At 37.8% G+C, this 19132-nt stretch overlaps 1 protein-coding gene across 5 annotated transcripts in view; it reads right to left on the minus strand.

Annotated features, from left to right (window-relative positions):
• The window catches only part of vps13a (vacuolar protein sorting 13 homolog A), a 397184-nt gene that overhangs the window by 114302 nt on the left and 263750 nt on the right, over positions 1 to 19132 (minus strand). For all 5 annotated transcript variants that reach the window (XM_069930496.1, XM_069930495.1, XM_069930501.1 and 2 more), the window contains one exon: positions 2813 to 3205. In XM_069930496.1, the coding sequence (XP_069786597.1) occupies positions 2813 to 3205 (393 nt within the window). The remainder of the gene's footprint in view (positions 1 to 2812; positions 3206 to 19132) is intronic.

A 19132-nucleotide genomic window follows, 5' to 3' on the forward strand; every position in this document is an offset into this window, starting at 1 on the left:
AGATGGGAATATACTTGTATTTCCAGAAAGTATTCGACAAAGTAGTGCATAAAAGTTTTATCCATAAGAATAAGGATATATGGAGTTGGGGGTAATGTATTAGTATGGATAAAGGACTAGTTAACCAATACAAGGCAGAGAGTTGAGAATAACGTGGGCTTTGCCGACTAGCAATCAGTGTTGAGTGGAGTGGTGCAAGGCCCACAACTGGTCACTTTATACATTAATGATTTGGAAGAGGAGACTGAGTGCAGGGTATCTAAATTTGCTAATGACATTAAGTTGAGTGCAAAAGCAAAGGGTATGTGAAAAATCTACAGAGGAACCTAGATAGGTTGAGTGGCAAAGTTCTAGCAGATGGAGTACAATGTTGGTAAAAGTGAGGTCAGACATTTTGGAAAAAATACAATAGATCAGATTATTATTTAAATTGTGAAAAGATGGCAGCTTGCTGTTTTGCAGAGGGAATTGGGAAAGCTTCTGCATGAATCACAGAAAGTTAGTTTACAAGTGCAAAAGGTAACAGTGGTCTTCATTTCTAGAGGAATTGAGAGCAGCAAGGATCTGCTGAAACTGCACAGGGTAATAGTGACATGCAATTGGAGTAATATATGCATTTCTGATCTTCTTACTTGAGGAAAGATGTTCTAGCTTTGGAAGCAGTGCGGAGGAGATTGACCAGCTTGATTCTGGAGATGAGAGGGCTAGCCTATGAGGAGAGGTTGATTCACTTGGGACTATACTCAGTGGAATTCAGAACAATGAAGGGGGATCTTGTAGAAACATATACAATTATAAAAGGGATAAGATAAAGGCAGGAAAGTTGTTTCCATTGGTAGGTAAGACTAGAACTACGGAACATATGGTCAAGATTTGGAGAAGTAAATTTAGGACAGATGAGTAGAACCTACCTTACCAAGAGTGTGGTAAATCTGTGAAATGATTTGTCCAACGAAGCAGCAGAGGCTCCCTCACTGAATATATTTAAGTCACAGTTAGATGGATTTTTGCAGAGTCAAGGAATTAAGGGTTATGGGGGAAAGGCAGGAAGATGGAGTTGGATCCCAGCTGCAAATGCCAGAAACTTGATGGTGTAAGACTAAATTGTAGTTGAATTATTTTTAGAATGTTAAATGCTAAATATAAATAATTTCTATATTCTTAGTCAGGCCAGATCATTACAAAATGATGTTGAATGACTGATTTGAAGTAGTTCATATGTACAGTTTATGGTATTTATTTCACTGTAAAATTAAATCAATCAATAAAATGAAATGCTTTACTAAAATATCATTAAAACATTTACTCTATTTAAAGGACAGGTGACAGCAAAGCAAAATTAATATTAAAATAACAATAAAAATTGGAAAAATTTCAGAACTAATTCACTTATTAAGTAGACTGTAAGAGATGAATATTACCATTGGAATTTCTAATCTGACAATACAGGTACACGATCCTTTATCCGGACATCTAAAATCCGGATAGCTCCAAAATCCAGCAAATGGGGAGAGAGGCGGCAGCGCAAGTCGGGTGGACGAGAGACCAGCAGGGAGAGACTGGCAGCATGAGTCAGGCAGGCGACAGACCGGCAGTCCAAGTCGAGTGGGGGAGAGACCAGCAGCGCGAGTTGATTGGGCGAGGGGGGAGACTGGCAGGCGAGTCAGGTGGCAGAGAGCGGCAGCGCAGGTTGGGCAGTCGAGAGACTGACAGTGCAAGTCGGGTAGGCAAGAGACCAGCACCACGAGTCGGGCGGCCGGGAGACCGGCATCGCAAGTCGGGCTGGCAAGGGAGGGGAGACCGGTAGCGTGAGTCGTGCGGTCGAGAGACCGGCAGCATGTGTCTGGCAGGCGAGGGGGTGTTGGGGGAGAAGGCAGGGTGACTGGAAGGGGGTGGGGGTGGATACGGCAGCTCAATTCGGGTGGCCTTTCCTAAATCCGGAAAAATCCGAAATTCGGAACTGTCCCCCAAGGGTTCTGGATAAAGGATTGTGTACCTGTATTCTCATACTCAAATTCTTCAGGCACTTGAAACATGCATGAAGGACATAATAGATGGAAGGCATTTCCTCTAAATTAGCTAACTAAAGTCTTAGTTGAGTTTATCACCTGCTCTAGGTGTACTACAAAATTGAGACATCTGACATTGTCCGATAAATGGCAAGAACTGGTGACTTGTTAGCAAATGGGAAGAAATGCAGTAGGATGGCTGTGACTTTTTAACTGAACCAACTTATTTTCACTTTATATCTTGGTTGGCCATCCAGTTAGCTCCCTCCACTAGAAAAGATAATACCTTTTATCTCATTACTTCAACTTTCATATTTAAAGAGACTTTCCAATCAGTAAAGTTCATAGAGCTTGGAGCTGTAATATAATGCCATAATTAGGACAAGCAAGGGAATTTTTCCATTTCACTGTACTCTCCTGGATGTGTAATTTTTGAATGCTTGGACCTCTTGGAGTAATCTTTCCCTCATCAATTAAGACAAAGGAGGAATGGTTGGAGAATGTTAGTGCCAGTAAAATATCAATACACCTCTGGATCTAAATGAACAATTAATATTTAACAACAAATTATATATCTCTACTGAAAGGATTGGGTGAAATGGGAATCTGGAAGTTATAACTGGCTTCTTTACACTTTGATCATGTTTAATTTCCCCATGCACCTGCTTCTGCCAAATTAAATTCCCCTGATAACAAATATTGTCAATGAATGATGTAATTTTACTATTTCTAATCAAAGTAATGAAAGTAAAGGCCAATTAGTGCTTAATCTTGCTGAGATAAAAACCTAAGGAATAGTATACCTTGTTCTTTTGAAAAATGAATTTGGACCCAAAAGAAAAGAGCAAAGGTTTTTTGTAGTCCAAAGGGTGCTTACGATGAACATCATCAGCTTTATACTGAAGCATCCGCCCAGTTTTATTTATCATCCAATAAGGGCTATGTAATATCAACATGGTGTGTTCAACATTGTTTGTCACATGGATTGCAATGTCCATTTCGCTTTCTTCATTGTCAGTGTGCGTTTTAAATTTGATTAATTCAATTTCAGTTTGGTTGCTACTGATGCTATATTCCCCTGACCATTTTCGGTCTAAATAATCTATAGTAAAGATCAATCTGGATTTGTCTACTACAGCATCATGAAGCTGAGCAGAATTTCCTTCTTCAATCTTCAGGCTTCGTTTTGTCTTTTCCTGCAAGAAAGCAGAATTATTTTTTAAAAACTAATCTTTAAAATTTTAATTACCAACATTTTTCTTACAAATAGCAAATTACACGACAAATAGGGCAAATCAGAAGAAATAAATAGGATTTATTATTTTAAAAAAAGAAACTCAAAATAGCACTTTGAAATGGTCTCGGGGCCATAGTGGATAATATTGGAAAAACTAGCAGTGAATGCTCAGTCCTTTTCCCAGAGTAGGGAAATCAATAACCAGAGGACATAGGTTTAAGGTGAGGGGGGTGGAGGGGAAAGAGATTTCATTGGAATATATACGCAAACACACACACACACACACACACACACACACACACACACACATATATATATATAGATACACACACACATATATAGATACACACACATATATATACATACACACACACACAGATATATATATATACATACACATACATACACATATACATACACACACACATATATACATACACACACACATATATACACACACACATATATATACATACACACACACACATATATATATATACATACGCACATACACATATATACATATACACACACACACACACACACACACACACACACACACACACATACATATAAACCATATATTTTGGTGTATAAATCAAGTTGTGAAACCCAAATAATCTCTCAAAAAATTGGGGGTCAACTTGTGCACCAGATATACTTTTGGGACCTTAAATTCAGCTTAAAATCCAATCCACTCTGACCCAGCATGCAAGTTGACCCTTGAAAAACTGATTTGGCATATAAGTTGACCCTCGAAAAAACAAAAAAACACATCCTGACTGTGATAGATTTTTATTGAAAACAACACAATTAGCACCCTTCAAAATTGCTATCATTGTCTGAATACTTCAAAATCACTCTCTCTATCATTGTCTGAAGCAAAAGTGGCAGCAAGCAAATCCATACTCTCACTGTTTAACCAGTCATCAAATGGTTCCCAGTCTGTATCTGATTAGGTAGTTTCAGTGTCCCACAATAAATCATCTTCCGTGGCATCAATTGGACAAGAGTACTGCACTTTTTAAATGATTTTTTAAAATCATAATCTGTACTTTAACTTTGTCCCATGCCTTGAGCATGAAGATACATAGCATATCAAATGATGCAGCACTCATTACCCCACCTTTTGTAAATGACTTTTCTACACTCGACATCAATGTATTCCATTCTTCGTGCACATGGTCTTTGAATGGCTTGTTCAGGCAGACATCAAGAGGTTGAAATATAGATATTAAACCACCTGGGATAATTGCCATATAAGTATTATATAGTGCTAATATACTGTTAGTCTTCTCAGTTAAATGGCTACGAAACATATCCCAGACCTCCAGACCTGCAATCTCTTTTCTTTACGTAATCTGCCTGGCCACCTGTTCCACATATGGTCTATCGATAGTTTTACACATTTTCATCCATCCATTCTTTTTTCATGAAAATGTACAAAAATATCTGCAGGGAATTTCATTTGTGGTTTCATTTTGTGTTTGAAGATTACCACGTCGGTAATGCTCGTGTTATGAGCCCAAAGGACCCCAAACTCCAGCAGCAATAGACATTCACCAAGACAAGTGGCTTTTATTTTTAATCAACTTCAAACATGAAAATAGAATCAAACTTTAACTTAACTCTATACTTATACTTAATTATATACAAACCTAAATTACCCCCTTCTAATTCTAAGCGCACATGTATGTAATGTGTGTATGTGGATTTAAGAAAAGTTCTTTGGATCACAGTTCAATCTCACTTCTCCTTCTTCCAAGTTCTCTGGTTGCAGGCAATCACCATACTGTGCACAGAATTTAACATGTATAAAGTTCACCAGGCTTGGTGCTTGAAAGGTAAATGTTTACCGCTCAGGAAGGTTCTTGTAGGGTTTGCAGATAGAGATATTTGTTGCTCCAGGATTTCCACAACTGAGGTACCACCACTAGTCACCTCAGGGTCTCGCTGATGAAACTTGCCCCATCAGGGTCTTCCAGATGGTATCCTCTTTTTTCAAGCTACCACAGAGCTCCATTCCTTCCTCTATTTCAAGAGAAACACTAGATAGTTAGCACTTCCGGCCATCTACTGTTCTGGAACTTGCTTTCATCAGTTTCAAACAGTTTTTTCCTGGATTGCACTTTTCAGTTACTTGTCAATGTACCCACACTGACTGACTGACTGAGCTGTTAACTCAACTCTCTCTCTCTTTTCCAACTGAAACTCCAAAGAGAGCATGTGACTCATGTCTTACAAAACCCCCACCTTCTCCAGCAAACAACAGGAGTTCTTTCTTCTTCTCAAGTTGTTTTCTTAGCTAAGCAATCCAGGAGTAACCTTTTTGTGCACTCTGGCAAAACTCTTGAAAAGAGCTTCCACAAGCCATCGTGTCTCCAGTTCCAAACAATGGTCATTCATTTTATGATGTCAGTTCAATTAACACCTACTTGTGAAAGGTGCTTACATTCTCCAAGAGATCTTCAATATTTCTTCAGTCTTGAAAATAAGATCTGTTTTAAAATGTGTATATAGGTGTGACCTACTCTAAATCATAAATATTTATAACAATATTAATATTGTTACCCTCGATAACACCATGGTGAACCTGGTCCTTTTGTGCTCTGTACTTCTGGTTTACATAGCTTTAACACCTTTTCCATTCCACTGTTCTATTGCCTATCATGCCAAAATTCATGGAGATTTCATCCATGTTTTCGATATTTGCCAATGCAAACTGGTTGTTTCTGCAGGTTCTGTATAATAAACTGATGAAAACTTACAACTTTATGATCAAGAACTTCTGGTAGTTTCTGTACAATTTTTGTTTTTTGGGGTTATACCAGATTTTTCCTGTTCCTGAAACAATTCTATCAGCCTGCTGTAGCCTTAAAATCATCACTGAGGTCTGGGTGCGACTTGGCCCACTGCAGTGGAAATCTTATTTTATTTCGGGTGACTATGTAGCCATATTGTTTCTGTTCATGTAACCATTCTGCAACGTGATTTTCCAACTCTGGTCAATAAGTGATTCCTTTTCTCAAAGAACATTGCCTATTTGGTACTTTTCTTAAAGACTCTTCTTTCTTCCTCCAATCTCTTACCAACTTCTCATGCATGACAAATTTTCTTGTAGCAGCAGTTGTTGGCTTTCCAGGCCATTTCTATCACTTTCAACTTAAAGCTCACTTCATACTTTCGCTGCGTGCTGCGTTGTGTCGATGGACCCTCCATGATAGCAATCACCTCCAGTTAATGCCAAGCAGATCAATCTGCGCAATCGATGGTGATCTATGGTATACACCAGTCAACACCCATCCCGGGAATCGCAAGCTTTGGGGGCCAATTTATACACGGCGGCAACGGGGCTCCTCAGGCAACCAGAAAATTGGGGTTGACTTGTACACTGGATATACCATAAAACCCTTAAAATGAGGCTGGAAAAAGGGGGCTGACTTATACAACAAAATACACACACACACACACATACATAGAGAGAGAGAGAGAGAGAGAGAGAGAGAGAGATATTATATATATATATATATATATATATATTTTTTTTTTATATCAATTTTTATTTACACAGAACTTATGTGTGTGGAATGGGGTGCCAGAGTGGTTGAGGCAGGCACTATTGCAACATTTAAAAAAAAAGGATATATAATAGTTAGGCTAGGTTAAGAGGGATATGGGCCAAACTCAGACAGGTGAGATGAGTTTCGACGAGATAGTTCAGTTGGCATGGGAATGTCGGGCCTTAGGGCTCTTTCCCCACTTTATGACTGTGAGTATAACTAACAGTCTATTTTTCAAAAATATAAAAAGTTTGAAAATTGTTTTTGTTTTCCAATGAGAAATATTAATTTGGATTCATATTTGATTGAACTATTTGTCTTGCATGATCATACAAAAGTTTGAATATCATTTATTTTTAAACTTAAGTTTCCATGAATTTTTCAACCTACTTCCCCATTTTTTATTTTTGAAGCAATTTTTGGTTTTACAATTCTTCAGAAAGTAAAAATCCCAGACCAAAATTTTAAACTATTCAAAAAAGAATTCCAAGCCAAAAATGATAACATCTGAGATCCTATATAACCAATAAGGTGAGAAGTGATGTATGAACAATAATTCATTGACAGATTGTAGCGACTACTTTCCTATTTTCTTGTTGTCGCTTAAGAGAGCTAAGTGTGATGCGTTTCAATCATTCTAAGATTCTGTTGTGTTTTCTGAAGACTTTATTTTGTATACACACATTTCTAACAACCGAAGACATTAGCAAATAATCTTCAAACTATAGCAATATTCTGTAGATAACCAATTGAAGATGGTCTACAAAAAATTAGCAATTTACCCCTCTTCAATGATAAAAAACCAAACTAAAACTAATTCTATAACCACACTCCTTGCACACATGCACACTGATAGGAAGTTCAAAGACACATTTTAACCCTTACAATACCAGGTGTAGATTCTGGTTCTTACATCCCAGCCCCTAATTATTATACCTCAAATAATAAATGCAAACAAAGAAAATTAAAATGTTAAATAACATCATCCAATAAAATAGCAGTATAGTGGTAAAATCCAAAGTAATAAGATAAAAGTCAACCAGGCTTTTCCACCTTCAGCAGAAAGCAGAGCTTGTTAATCAGACGGTTCAGAAAGCCATTCTTGGTCAGGATCCAAATCTGACATACAAGCCTTTTCTTGTTAACAACAGCTGGGGAAGATGTCTGTAATCCATCTTTTCCAGAATAAATCCAACATAAATTGCACTTGCTTCCACCTGCGACGAGCACATACGTCTTCTTTCTGAGACTCCCTCGGCGGCAAAGATGGCATGCCTTTCAGGAGGAGATGATTAGGGGTAAGTGCTTCAAGATCATGTGGATCATTAGAAACCCACATCTGTACAGTTAGGATGGAATTGAGAACCTTGCTAACCGATCTAATTAATCTTTCTCATACACCTCCATGGTGTGTCGCAGCAAGGGGATTAAAAATCCAGTTGATTCCCTTATGCCATAGTGCATTATGAATCTGAGCTTGATTCCAGTTGTCAATCGCCTTCTTCAGTTGTGTTGAGCCCCCACAAAATTGGTACCATTATCTGATTGTAGTTCCTTTACCAGACCATGTCTGGCAATAAAATGTCAAAGAGCATTGATAAATAAGCTTGTGTCAAGTGATGATCCTATTTTGATATGAATTGCTCTAATAGTTAAACATGTGTTTTACAATACTTCTTCCATGTTTTACTTCAAAAGGTCCAAAATAATCTACTCCAACAAATGTGAATGGAGGTTCATCAAAAGAAACTCTATCAAAAAGGCAAATCTGCCATTTGTTGTTGACCAGGACAGGCATTCCTATGTCAACAAATAACGCATTTTGATACAATTTTCCTGGTTAACATAGTAGCACCTGGTATCCAATATTTTTGGTGTAGTTTGGATAACATATGATTGCATCCACCATGATCTAACTCCTCATGAATATGTCAAAGAATTAGATCAGAAGTATGAAATTTTTTAGCTAGTATATTAGGATGTTTCATCTCTTCAGGCATTGCTGAGTTACTAAGTTGTCCACCAACTCTTAATACCCCATCATTCAGAATGGGATTAAGATTACGAATAAAACTGATCCTTTTAATATTTGTTCCCCTTTTCAAATTTGAGATCTCATCAGTAAACTCTTCTCTTTGGCAAAAGCAGATTATTTCAATTTCAGCATTAGCTAGCTCTTCAACTGTGTTTTCCTGAGTCTCAAGATCACTTGTCTCCTTTTGTGACAAATCTCTCTGATAGATGCTATGTGAATGAAGCTGAGCAAGAACACCGCTTGTTTGTTTCTTCTTTCTGCTACGATACATAAGAAGTCTTTGAAGTCTAAACATCCATGCTACTGCCCTTTTCAAACGAGTCCAGGATGAAAAGTTAAGGATTACACAAGTCACTAAATCCATCTCTTCAGACATAATTTGAGCAGTATTTACTGTTGCGGTCTTGATTTCTGAGTCCTTTGGTGAGATTTTTTCTAATTTGTTAGGATTCTGAGGTTGAGAAAAAACTGTGGTCCAGACAACCAAACTTCCCTTTTCAAAAAAGATTTAATTTTCAAACCTCGGGAAGCTATGTCTGCTGGGTTGTCAACCGTATTAACATACCTCCATTGTAGTGCATGTGAAACTTCACCAATTGCATTAATTTTGTTGGCTACAAAGGTTTAGAACCTTGTGGTCTTATTGTTGATATACTTGAGGACCAAGGCGCTATCGGTCCAAAATATGAAATTTTAAAATTTCATTTGCAGCTCCTTTCTCCACATCGTATCTATTCCACTCGCCATAATAGCAGCAGTTAATTCAATTCAAGGGATTTTAACTGGTTTTAATGGCACTACTCTTGCTTTTCCCATTACAAATGCACAATGTGCTAGTCCATGGATATTATGTAGTAACAGGCAATGAACAGTTCCGTAGCTGTCCTCACATGCATCAGCGAAATGATGCAGTTGAGCTGATGCGACTGTTCCAAAATTAGCCAGTTTGAAGTCTTCCAGCTTGTAAAAATCTTGAATTGAACACATCCATTCCTGTACAATGGAATCCGGTATCTTATCAGCCCAACCAATTCTTTTCCTGCATAGATTTTGCAGGATCTTCTTGGCAATCGACTACCGGTGCCAGTATTCCTAAGGGATCATATACGAAAGTGACTGTAGAAAGAATTCCCCTTCTTGTGAGAGATCAGTCCTTCAAGGTGATTTTGAACTTGAAGACGTCAGATTGAACACAACATTATTTCCACAGGAAGGATGTCGTGGTCCAAGTCCAAATTCTTCACTTCTGCTTTCTCAGTTTCAGGTATGGCAGCTAACATGTAACGACTGTTACTTATCCATTTGGTAAGTAGAAAATCTCTCTTGAAACAAGTAGCTCACATTTCCATGATAAAGAGCTATTGCATCTTCTTCTGAAGCGAGACAATCATGCACATGGAAATTGTTCATGATTGTATTCACAGCTTTTTTTTTTTTAATTTTTTATTTTTCACACCATAAATCACAATAGCCATGATATACACTTTTTCTTTTCCACACATTTACAGTGACACAGCTTGATGGCTAAACTGTTCCATGTTGTCCTCAGCACATTTCCTAAGAGCAAAGTTTGTGCAACTTGGAGGGATAGTTGTTCCAAATAAGTGCACTGTCATTCTGTATTCCACCATGTTCTGACTATAATCTCCATCAGGCCACCATAGGAACCATAACAAGTCACGGTCTTCTCTTGGCACTTTTACCTAGTGAAACCTGGCATTAATATTTGCAGCAATTGCAATAGCTTCTTTACAAAATTTAGTTAAGACCCCCGTCAATGTATTAGTCATGTCTGGTCCCTGTAAGAGCCGAGAATTTAGTAAAATTCCACAAAATATCACTCCACAGTCAAACACCACTCAAAGTATGTTCTCTTGAGGATGCAAAACTCCATAATGTGGTAAATACCATTTTTTGCCATCGTTGTATTTCAATACATTAACTGGTACTTTCTCTGCATAACCTTTAAATATAATGTCAGACATGAAATTGAATATAGTCTGATATAAAAGAAGAACCGTTCTTGTATCTTTTCATTAGATTTAATATACATTACTCTGCAACATTTCTATTGTCAAGCATACATTTTCCTTTCCTTTAAAGGTAATTCAATGCAATAATGGCCATCGACTAGCTTGGTAGATTTTGAGTCAAAATCCATGGTCTTCCTTTGAAGATTCTTGCTCGTCCCTGAGACATTCAGGAAAGTCAGTCTTGAATTGCTGTTCCCACAGATCATCAAGTTTAATAACTGATATTCTGTTGACACTTGTAGCCGATTGATCCTGATCATTATTTTTTTTTCCCTTTTAAAGATCTAATAAACGTCCAACCAAGCCTGGTTTCGACAGTGTAAGGTCTGTTTCCATCACTCTGTATTACCTTTAATGGTTCCAAAGTCTTTGATACATTTGAGCCAATTATCAACTCTAGTTCAGAGTTAATTTCGAGAAGAATATTTCTCAGATGCCTCCACTGATCAATGTCATTTTGATGTGGGATGTATTCTTTGTGCACAGACAGTTTCTTGAGTGAAAATGTCTGGAAGATCCCAATAATAAATGCTATTCATACCAGTAATCGCTAGGCCAGAAACAATGTTGGTTTCTCTTGACATATGGTTCTTAGTAGAATCTTTGACTTTCTTGCCTGTAGATTAAGCATTTTCATTAGCTTTTCTGTGCAAAATGGTGCAGTGCTACCTGGGTCTAAAAATGCATAAATATACATTATTACATTCCCTTCCTTGGCTCTGATTTGAACTGGTACTATTGAAAGCTTGTAGTTATCTTTGCTGGCCCTAGTAAGACCACTGGTTTGAACCGAGGCTATAGCATTGTTTTCCTGTTTCCTTTGTTCCCTTTTCATATCCTTCTGTTTTGAAGGATGTGTAGCATTTTGGGATGTTTTACACTGCATATGTCATAATTGAGTCATTTCTCGCAGTTTTTGCTGATGTGTCCTTTCCATAGACAACCAAAACATATCCCATTTTCCTTTACAAAAACTATTTTCTCATTATGCAGCTTCTTTTCAAACTCTAGTTGAGTAGCAATCCCCACATGCCATTCAAGGAATTATACCAAATCCTCAAAAGTAGGAGCCTGATTATTTCTTACTTCAAGATCATAAACCCTTGTTTGTCCACAAATCCCTCAACCTGAAAGGCAATTTCTCCAAGATATTTAACATACTGGAAGTGTGACAGATATATTATATTTTATATTATATATAGATAGGTTTTTAAAAGAGATAAATTGTGGGGGTTTAGAGTGCAGGTCACAAACAAACTTCACAAAACAGATCTTATTTAAAATGCAGCTTTGCTTTAAGTGAGTCATGCAGGCATTGAGAGCCTTTGCAAAGACAATGAATTAATGAGTGCTTTGATTAAAGAACTTCAAAAGCAGGTGTAAATTGATTATTGTTTTGAAAACAATAGTTGAACCTGCTCAGAAGTTTCGGTTTGGTGCTGCAATTCTAAGAAGGTCATGGGGTTTTGCAGAGATAGAACAAAGACAAAACCGGTTTTCTCGAAGAGAGAATGAGAGATAGAGAGAGAATTCAGTTCGAGTTCTGCAGTGGCTTTTGGAAACTGGCAGTTGGTTTAAACCGCATTTTGAAGAGGGGTTGTGAATTCTGAGTTCAGCCTGTTGAAAATCCTTGTGGTCCATACAAGAGGAAATGACTAGCTAGAGTGTTTAACCTGAAATAAGGAAAACAAGAGGAACTTGGTGGTGACGTAGAAGAAGAGGTTATCATTTGGAAAACCCTGATGGGCAAGTTTCTTTGGCAAGACACCTGAAGTGACTGATGGAAGTAAATCGGTTTGTGTGTGTCCAACGAGCAACAAATCTCTCTCTGAAACCAACAAGAACCTTCCTGAACAGTAACCATTTACCTTTAAGCACCAGAGCTTGGTGAAAATTCATAAATGATCAATTCTGTGCACAGTATAAGAATTGCATGATACCAGTGAACTTGTAGGAGTGAGAAGTGAGGTTGGATTGTGAAGCAAAGAACGTTTCTGAACTTATACACATTATATATATCACGTGTGCTTAGAATTAGAAGGGGGTTAAGTTAAAAGTAATAAGTTAAAGTTTTATCCTGTTTTTTTTTTTTAAATTTTTTTATTTTTCACACCATAAATCACATTAGCCATGATATACACTATTTCTTTTTCACACATATACAGTGAGTTTTTCTCCCCCCCCCCCTTTCCTCCCAAACCACCCCCCCACCCCCCCTCTCATCCATTTTAGGTATACAATCTAGGTTGCATTAAGCCAGTCAGACAATGTTGTCATTCAACAAAATTACACCAGAAATTCTACTGAGTCCATTCTTTTCTTTCCTTCTCCTTCCATCAACTTAGGTAATGTTTGTCCCCGGTAGGTTTTCGCTATTGTATTTAATGTAAGGCTCCTATACTTGTTCGAATATTTCAATATTATTTCTTAACCAATATGTTATTTTTTCTAATGGAATACATTTATTCATTTAAATTTGGTAGTTTCTTCCTTTTAATTTGGTTATGTATTCCATTAATATTTAAAGTCATATAGTTCAGCGTAGCCCTTTTATATTTTGTTTATCTTCTCTTTCCGTTTTTCCATCATTACCTTTCCTCCTTTTCCATTTCTGTTTTCTTATTTTCAACTCTTTATAAGACAACATTCCTACAACATCCAACATTTTCCTTATTCTCCTATTTCTATCTTATTTATCCCCAATCTCCCCTTCACCTCCTGAGTTGTCCTTTAACCCTTGTCGGACAACCACATCTCCCCTCTCCATTTGGATTTGCGAATCCACTCGCAAGCGTCAACTGATTTTGCAGTGACCGCTATTTCCCCCCACCCCGCCTCCCCCAGAAAAGATTTCACTTTTCATATGTCACAAAGGTCACTCTTTTAATTCCCTCCTTATTCTCTCTATTCCATTACCTTCCCTTATTAATTCTTGTCTATACTATCTATATTTTCCTCTAAGTACAGATACATTCATGTATGCTCATTGTCTCTTTTCACTCTTATACCTCTTTACCCGCATACATATCAATCGTGATCATTTTTACTCTCATTACCCGTCTTCATCCCTCAGTCTATTTTTGTCTTTACCCACATACATATCAATCGTGATCATTTTAACTCTCATTACCCGTCTTCCTCCCTCAGTCTATTTTTGTAATTGTTCTGCAAATTTTCGTGCTTCTTCTGGATCCGAGAATAGTCTGTTTTGTTGTCCTGGAATAAATATTTTCAATACCGCTGGATGCTTTAGTATAAATTTATACCCTTTCTTCCATAAAATCGCCTTTGCTGTATTGAACTCTTTTCTCTTCTTTAGGAGTTCAAAACTTATATCTGGATAAATGAAGATTTTTTGCCCTTTATACTCCAGTGGTTTGTTGCCCTCTCTTACTTTTTCCATTGTCTTCTCCAGTACCTTTTCTCTTGTAGTATATCTTAGGAATTTTACTACAATAGATCTTGGTTTTTGTTGTGGTTGTGGTTTAGAGGCCAATACTCTATGTGCCCTTTCTATTTCCAATTCTTGCTGTAGTTCTGGACATCCTAGGGTCTTAGGGATCCACTCTTTTATAAACTCCCTCATATTCTTGCCTTCTTCATCTTCCTTAAGGCCCACTATCTTTATGTTATTTCTTCTGTTATGGTTTTCCATTGTATCTATTTTTTGAGCTAGTAGTTCTTGTGTCTCTTTAGTTTTTTTATTAGATTTCTCCAATTTCTTTTTTAAGTCTTCTACCTCCATTTCTGCTGCTACTGCCCGCTCTTCCATCTTGTCCATTTTCTTTCCCATTTCTGTTAAGGTCATCTCCATTTTATTTATTTTCTCTTCTGTGTTGTTTATTCTTTTTCTTAAATCCTTAAATTCCTGTGTTTGCCATTCTTTAAATGACTCCATGTATCCTTTAATAAGAGCAAGTATATCCTTTACCTTGCCTTTCTTTTCTTCTTCTATTTCACCATACTCTTCCTCTTCTTCTTCCTCTGGGTTGGCCATCTGTTGTTTCTTTGTTGCCCTTTCCTCCTCTTCTTTCTTGTTTCTATTGTCTTCTGTGGTCTCTTCTTGCTGCAGGTGTTCTGCAGCTGTCGTTGCCGGCTGTGGAGATCGACTCCCCAGCTGGTCCCCCCTCCCGTCGGTGTGTTTTTTTTCATTCGCATCGCGCATGCGCGAAGTTTCGCGCATGCGCGGTTGCGCATTTTTACTCGGCTCTGCGAGCCATTTTTGTAGTCCATTATTTACCGACCTGAGGGAGCGGGTTTCTCTCTCCGCAGCGGGCCTCTTCGGACAGGTAAGGCCTTCACCTTTTTCCTCCTTTGTCTTCTCTTCCTCTCTTCTTACCGTTGCTTTCGACTTTTCTTTTTTTGTTGCCATCTTCTTTCCACCTTTATACTCACTTTTCTGTAACTTTTATTTCTGTGCCTTTGTGTTTTCTCTTGTTTTTCCCGACTTTTCTGGAGAGGGCTGGAGTTCACCGTCCGGCCACTACTCCATCACGTGACTCCCCCCAAGTTTTATCCTGTTTAAGGAAAATTAAAAGCAACTTTTGTTGAAGTAACCATTTGTCTTGGTGATTATCTATTGCTGCTGGGTTTTCAGGTCCTCTGGGCCCGTAACTAACTTCACACAAATTGCTGATATTTGCCACGGCATTACAACATCCTCTTAAAAAGAGAATGTCTGCTCATACTATGAAATTTATATTATATTTTGAAACATTATACTTACATCCCATGACTTCAATTTGTTCTAATTTACAACAGTCAAAAATGTTTAGGCTATTTAGGGGAACATGACAAGAACGTCCATTAAGTTCTTTACTGTTTGATATAATACAATGTAGACAATGTAGAGAATTAAAAGGATTAATCAGAAACAGAACTGAACATAAAGTATCTCTTTATGCCCATGATTTATTGCTTTTATTTCAAATCCGGAAGTTTCTATATCAAATATATTAACTATGCTTGGACAATTTTCGGGATTCAAAATAAATTTACGAGTGAATTTTTATCTTTAAAAGGATCTCTTTCTATGTATTTTAAATTTCCATTTAAAATAATTAGGCAAATTTCAATATTTAGGAATCACCATCACAAAAAGTTGTAAGAAACCTATGAAAGAATATTTTGTAGTATTACTTAATCAGATTAAAATATTATTATTGGGACATATTTGATTGGACATATTAATTTGATTAAAATGAACATTCTACCTAAACATTTGTATCTTTTTCATGCCTTACCAATTTTTATTCCTAAATCCTTTTTTAATTCATTTGATTTGGTTATTTCTTCATATATATGGCAGGGAAAACAACCACGTATGAGTAAAGCCCATCTTCCGAAAACTATTACGAATGGGGGAATGTCACTTTCAAATTTATGATTTTACTACGGGCAATCAATATACGCAGTTTGCTTTTATTATTAAAATTTGATAAATGAGTAAGTCACCTTCTTGCACAGAAATGGAACTGAACTTTTCTAAGAAATAATCGATGTTGGTGGCAATTTTAGGTTCCACTTTATCCTTTTCATTTTTTAAATTGACACATAATCTGATAATGAGAATTAGATTGAGAATATGGGCTCAATTTAGGAAATGTTTTGGTTATAATAACTTTTCTCTGGCTAGTTCTATTACAGATAACAATTTATTCCTGCATTCAGTATTAGATGAAAGCTCTAAGGAATGGTATAGATTTGATATTAAAAATTTTAAAGATCTATTTTTTTTTGAACAATTGTCAGTTAAATTTAAACTCTCTAATAGATTTTTGTTTAGATATTTGCAAGTTAAGAATTTTGTTCAGTCTAATTTGAATCTCAGACTCAAATATTCTTGATACACTTTTTCATCTGCAATTTGTTCACAGTGGATTGATATCACATATTTATATTGATTTATTGGATTTAAGACTAGCCCCAATGGCTAAGAATAAAAATTATTGGGAGCGTGATCTTAATATAACTTTTTCAGATGAGCATTGGTGTTCCACTCTTCATTTGATCAACGAATCTTCGTTTTGTGCAAGGCACTGTTCATTACAATTTAAGGTGGTTCACAGAATACAAATGTCTAAACTCAAATTATTCTGTTTCTTTGCAGATGTTGATCCATTTTGTGAAAAGTATAAAATTTTTGAAACATCACTGATTCATATGTTTTGGGAACATCCTAAATTAGGAGGATATTGGCAGAATATTTTTCATTCTTTATCAATGATTTTTAAGATTAAATTAGATCCATGCCCTTTAATTGCCTTGTTTGGTTTTTCGCACGAACCAGATCAACTTTTATCGGCGCCTCAAGAGAAAGTTTTGGCTTTCAGCACATTGAGAGCCAGATGAGGAGTTTTAATGAAATGGAAAGATGAACTCTCCCTGACTCATGCACAGTGGTTACAGGATGTAATGACATATTTAAGTTCAGAGAAAATCAGATATAATATTAAAGATTTAAAAGTTTCAGTTTGAAAAGGTTTGGGGCCTATTTATAGGATACTACCGTAACTGGCAGTTTGAGGTGATATGGCTGCTCCAGTGCTGATCCGTCTCTCTTCTGGAGGTCACATCTTGACCCATCTTTGTATTTTTCTTGTAACCTTAATTAGAGGGAGGGGGTAGATTAGTATTAGATTTTTTTTCTTTTTGATTAAGTGGATTTATGGTATTTAATTATGTTTATCCTTGATTATATCTCTTTACTTTTTAGATATTGTGGCAGCTCCCCCATACAACAGGCAAACTGGCTAATAGAGTCACGGTCAAGTCCGCGGCAGATCTGACTGTGAGAGCTCTGGGTGCAGGGCAAGCCCAAAGCCTAGCGGCTTATATCATAATGGTCCCAGGAGTTACAAGTATTATTGGGTCCAAGGGATTAAAGTGTGCATGAGAGTTCTATTAAAGTCAGTTGGTTCAACTCACTTTAAACTCTGTGTGGTTCTTTCACTCAGTGTGTGCCTAGAGCGGCTGGTGACCCTGACGGTCCAAACTGCATTTGGACCTAACAATGGCCAATCCAAGCAAGCAGAATGCAGTTTCACTGAACCTTCCGACTTTCTGGACCTCACAGCCGCAGGTCTGGCTTGAACAGGCTGATGCCCAATTCCAGGTCAGGCAAATTATTTCAAACGCCACAAAGTACTATTATGTGTTCGGTTCACTCAACCAGGAAACAGCAGGCTGCATCATCGATTTCCTTCATCGATTGTTTCATACATGTTAACCATATAACCATTTACAGCGCAGAAACAGGCCATGTTGGCCCTTCGAGTCCGCACCGGTTCACTAGAACAACTCCACTAGCTCAACCCTCCCACTCTCCGCCCATAACCCTCAAACCCCCGACCTCCATGTACACATCTAACCTTCTCTTAACTGACAGAGGGACCCTGCCGCAACTATCTCATTTCACTTGCTGAGTGAAAAAGCATCCTCTAATATTTCTCCTAAAGTTCTGCCCCTTTACCCTTAACTCATGCCCTCTTGTTCAAACCTCCCCTGCCCTTAGGGTAAAGTGTCTGTTTATGGAGAGGTATGAAACAATCAAGGTGCTCCTGATCCATACTTTGGCCTCTCCCGCCATAAGTGTGCTGCGTGGTTGCTCCACATGGACAGCCTAGATGACCGCGCGCCATCAGCTTTAAAGAACGAGATGCTGGCCCTAGCAGACAACCATAAGCCATGTTTACAGCTTGAACAAGTTTTTCTCGAGCAGATGCCAAAAGATATCAGTCTCCTAATTGCTGATGACAATTTCAGTGACCCACACAGAGTAGCAGCCCACGCAGATATCCTGTGGCACACCAAGCAGCATGGCGGGGCCTCCATCGATCAAGTTGATGTGTCATACCCGAAGGTATGGCCTTCCCCACACCACCAACTAAACTGGTGACACTGGCAGCAGGGAGTGACCTCAGTTTAGACTGTTGGTGTTTTTACCACCAAAAGTGGGGTTCAGGAGCCCACAGTTGCTGCCCAGCCTGTTCTTTTCTGGGAAACGTCAGGGCCAGCCATCACTAATGGCTATGGTGGCTGGCCACTGTGATAGCCTCCTTTACTTATGGGACCAACACTCCAGGTGAAAGTTCCTCATAGACACAGGAGGGAAGGTTAGTGTTTTTCCCCCCACAACACCTACGCCGGGAAGTCAGAACCAGTGCTCACTGCTGCCAACAACATCAGTATTCACACATACAGCACATGAACCATCCCACTATAGTTCAGTTCCAGCCATTTCACCTGGTTGTTTATAC

This window comes from Narcine bancroftii, chromosome 1 (assembly GCF_036971445.1).
Source record: "Narcine bancroftii isolate sNarBan1 chromosome 1, sNarBan1.hap1, whole genome shotgun sequence".
NCBI classification, from domain to species: Eukaryota; Metazoa; Chordata; class Chondrichthyes; order Torpediniformes; family Narcinidae; genus Narcine; species Narcine bancroftii.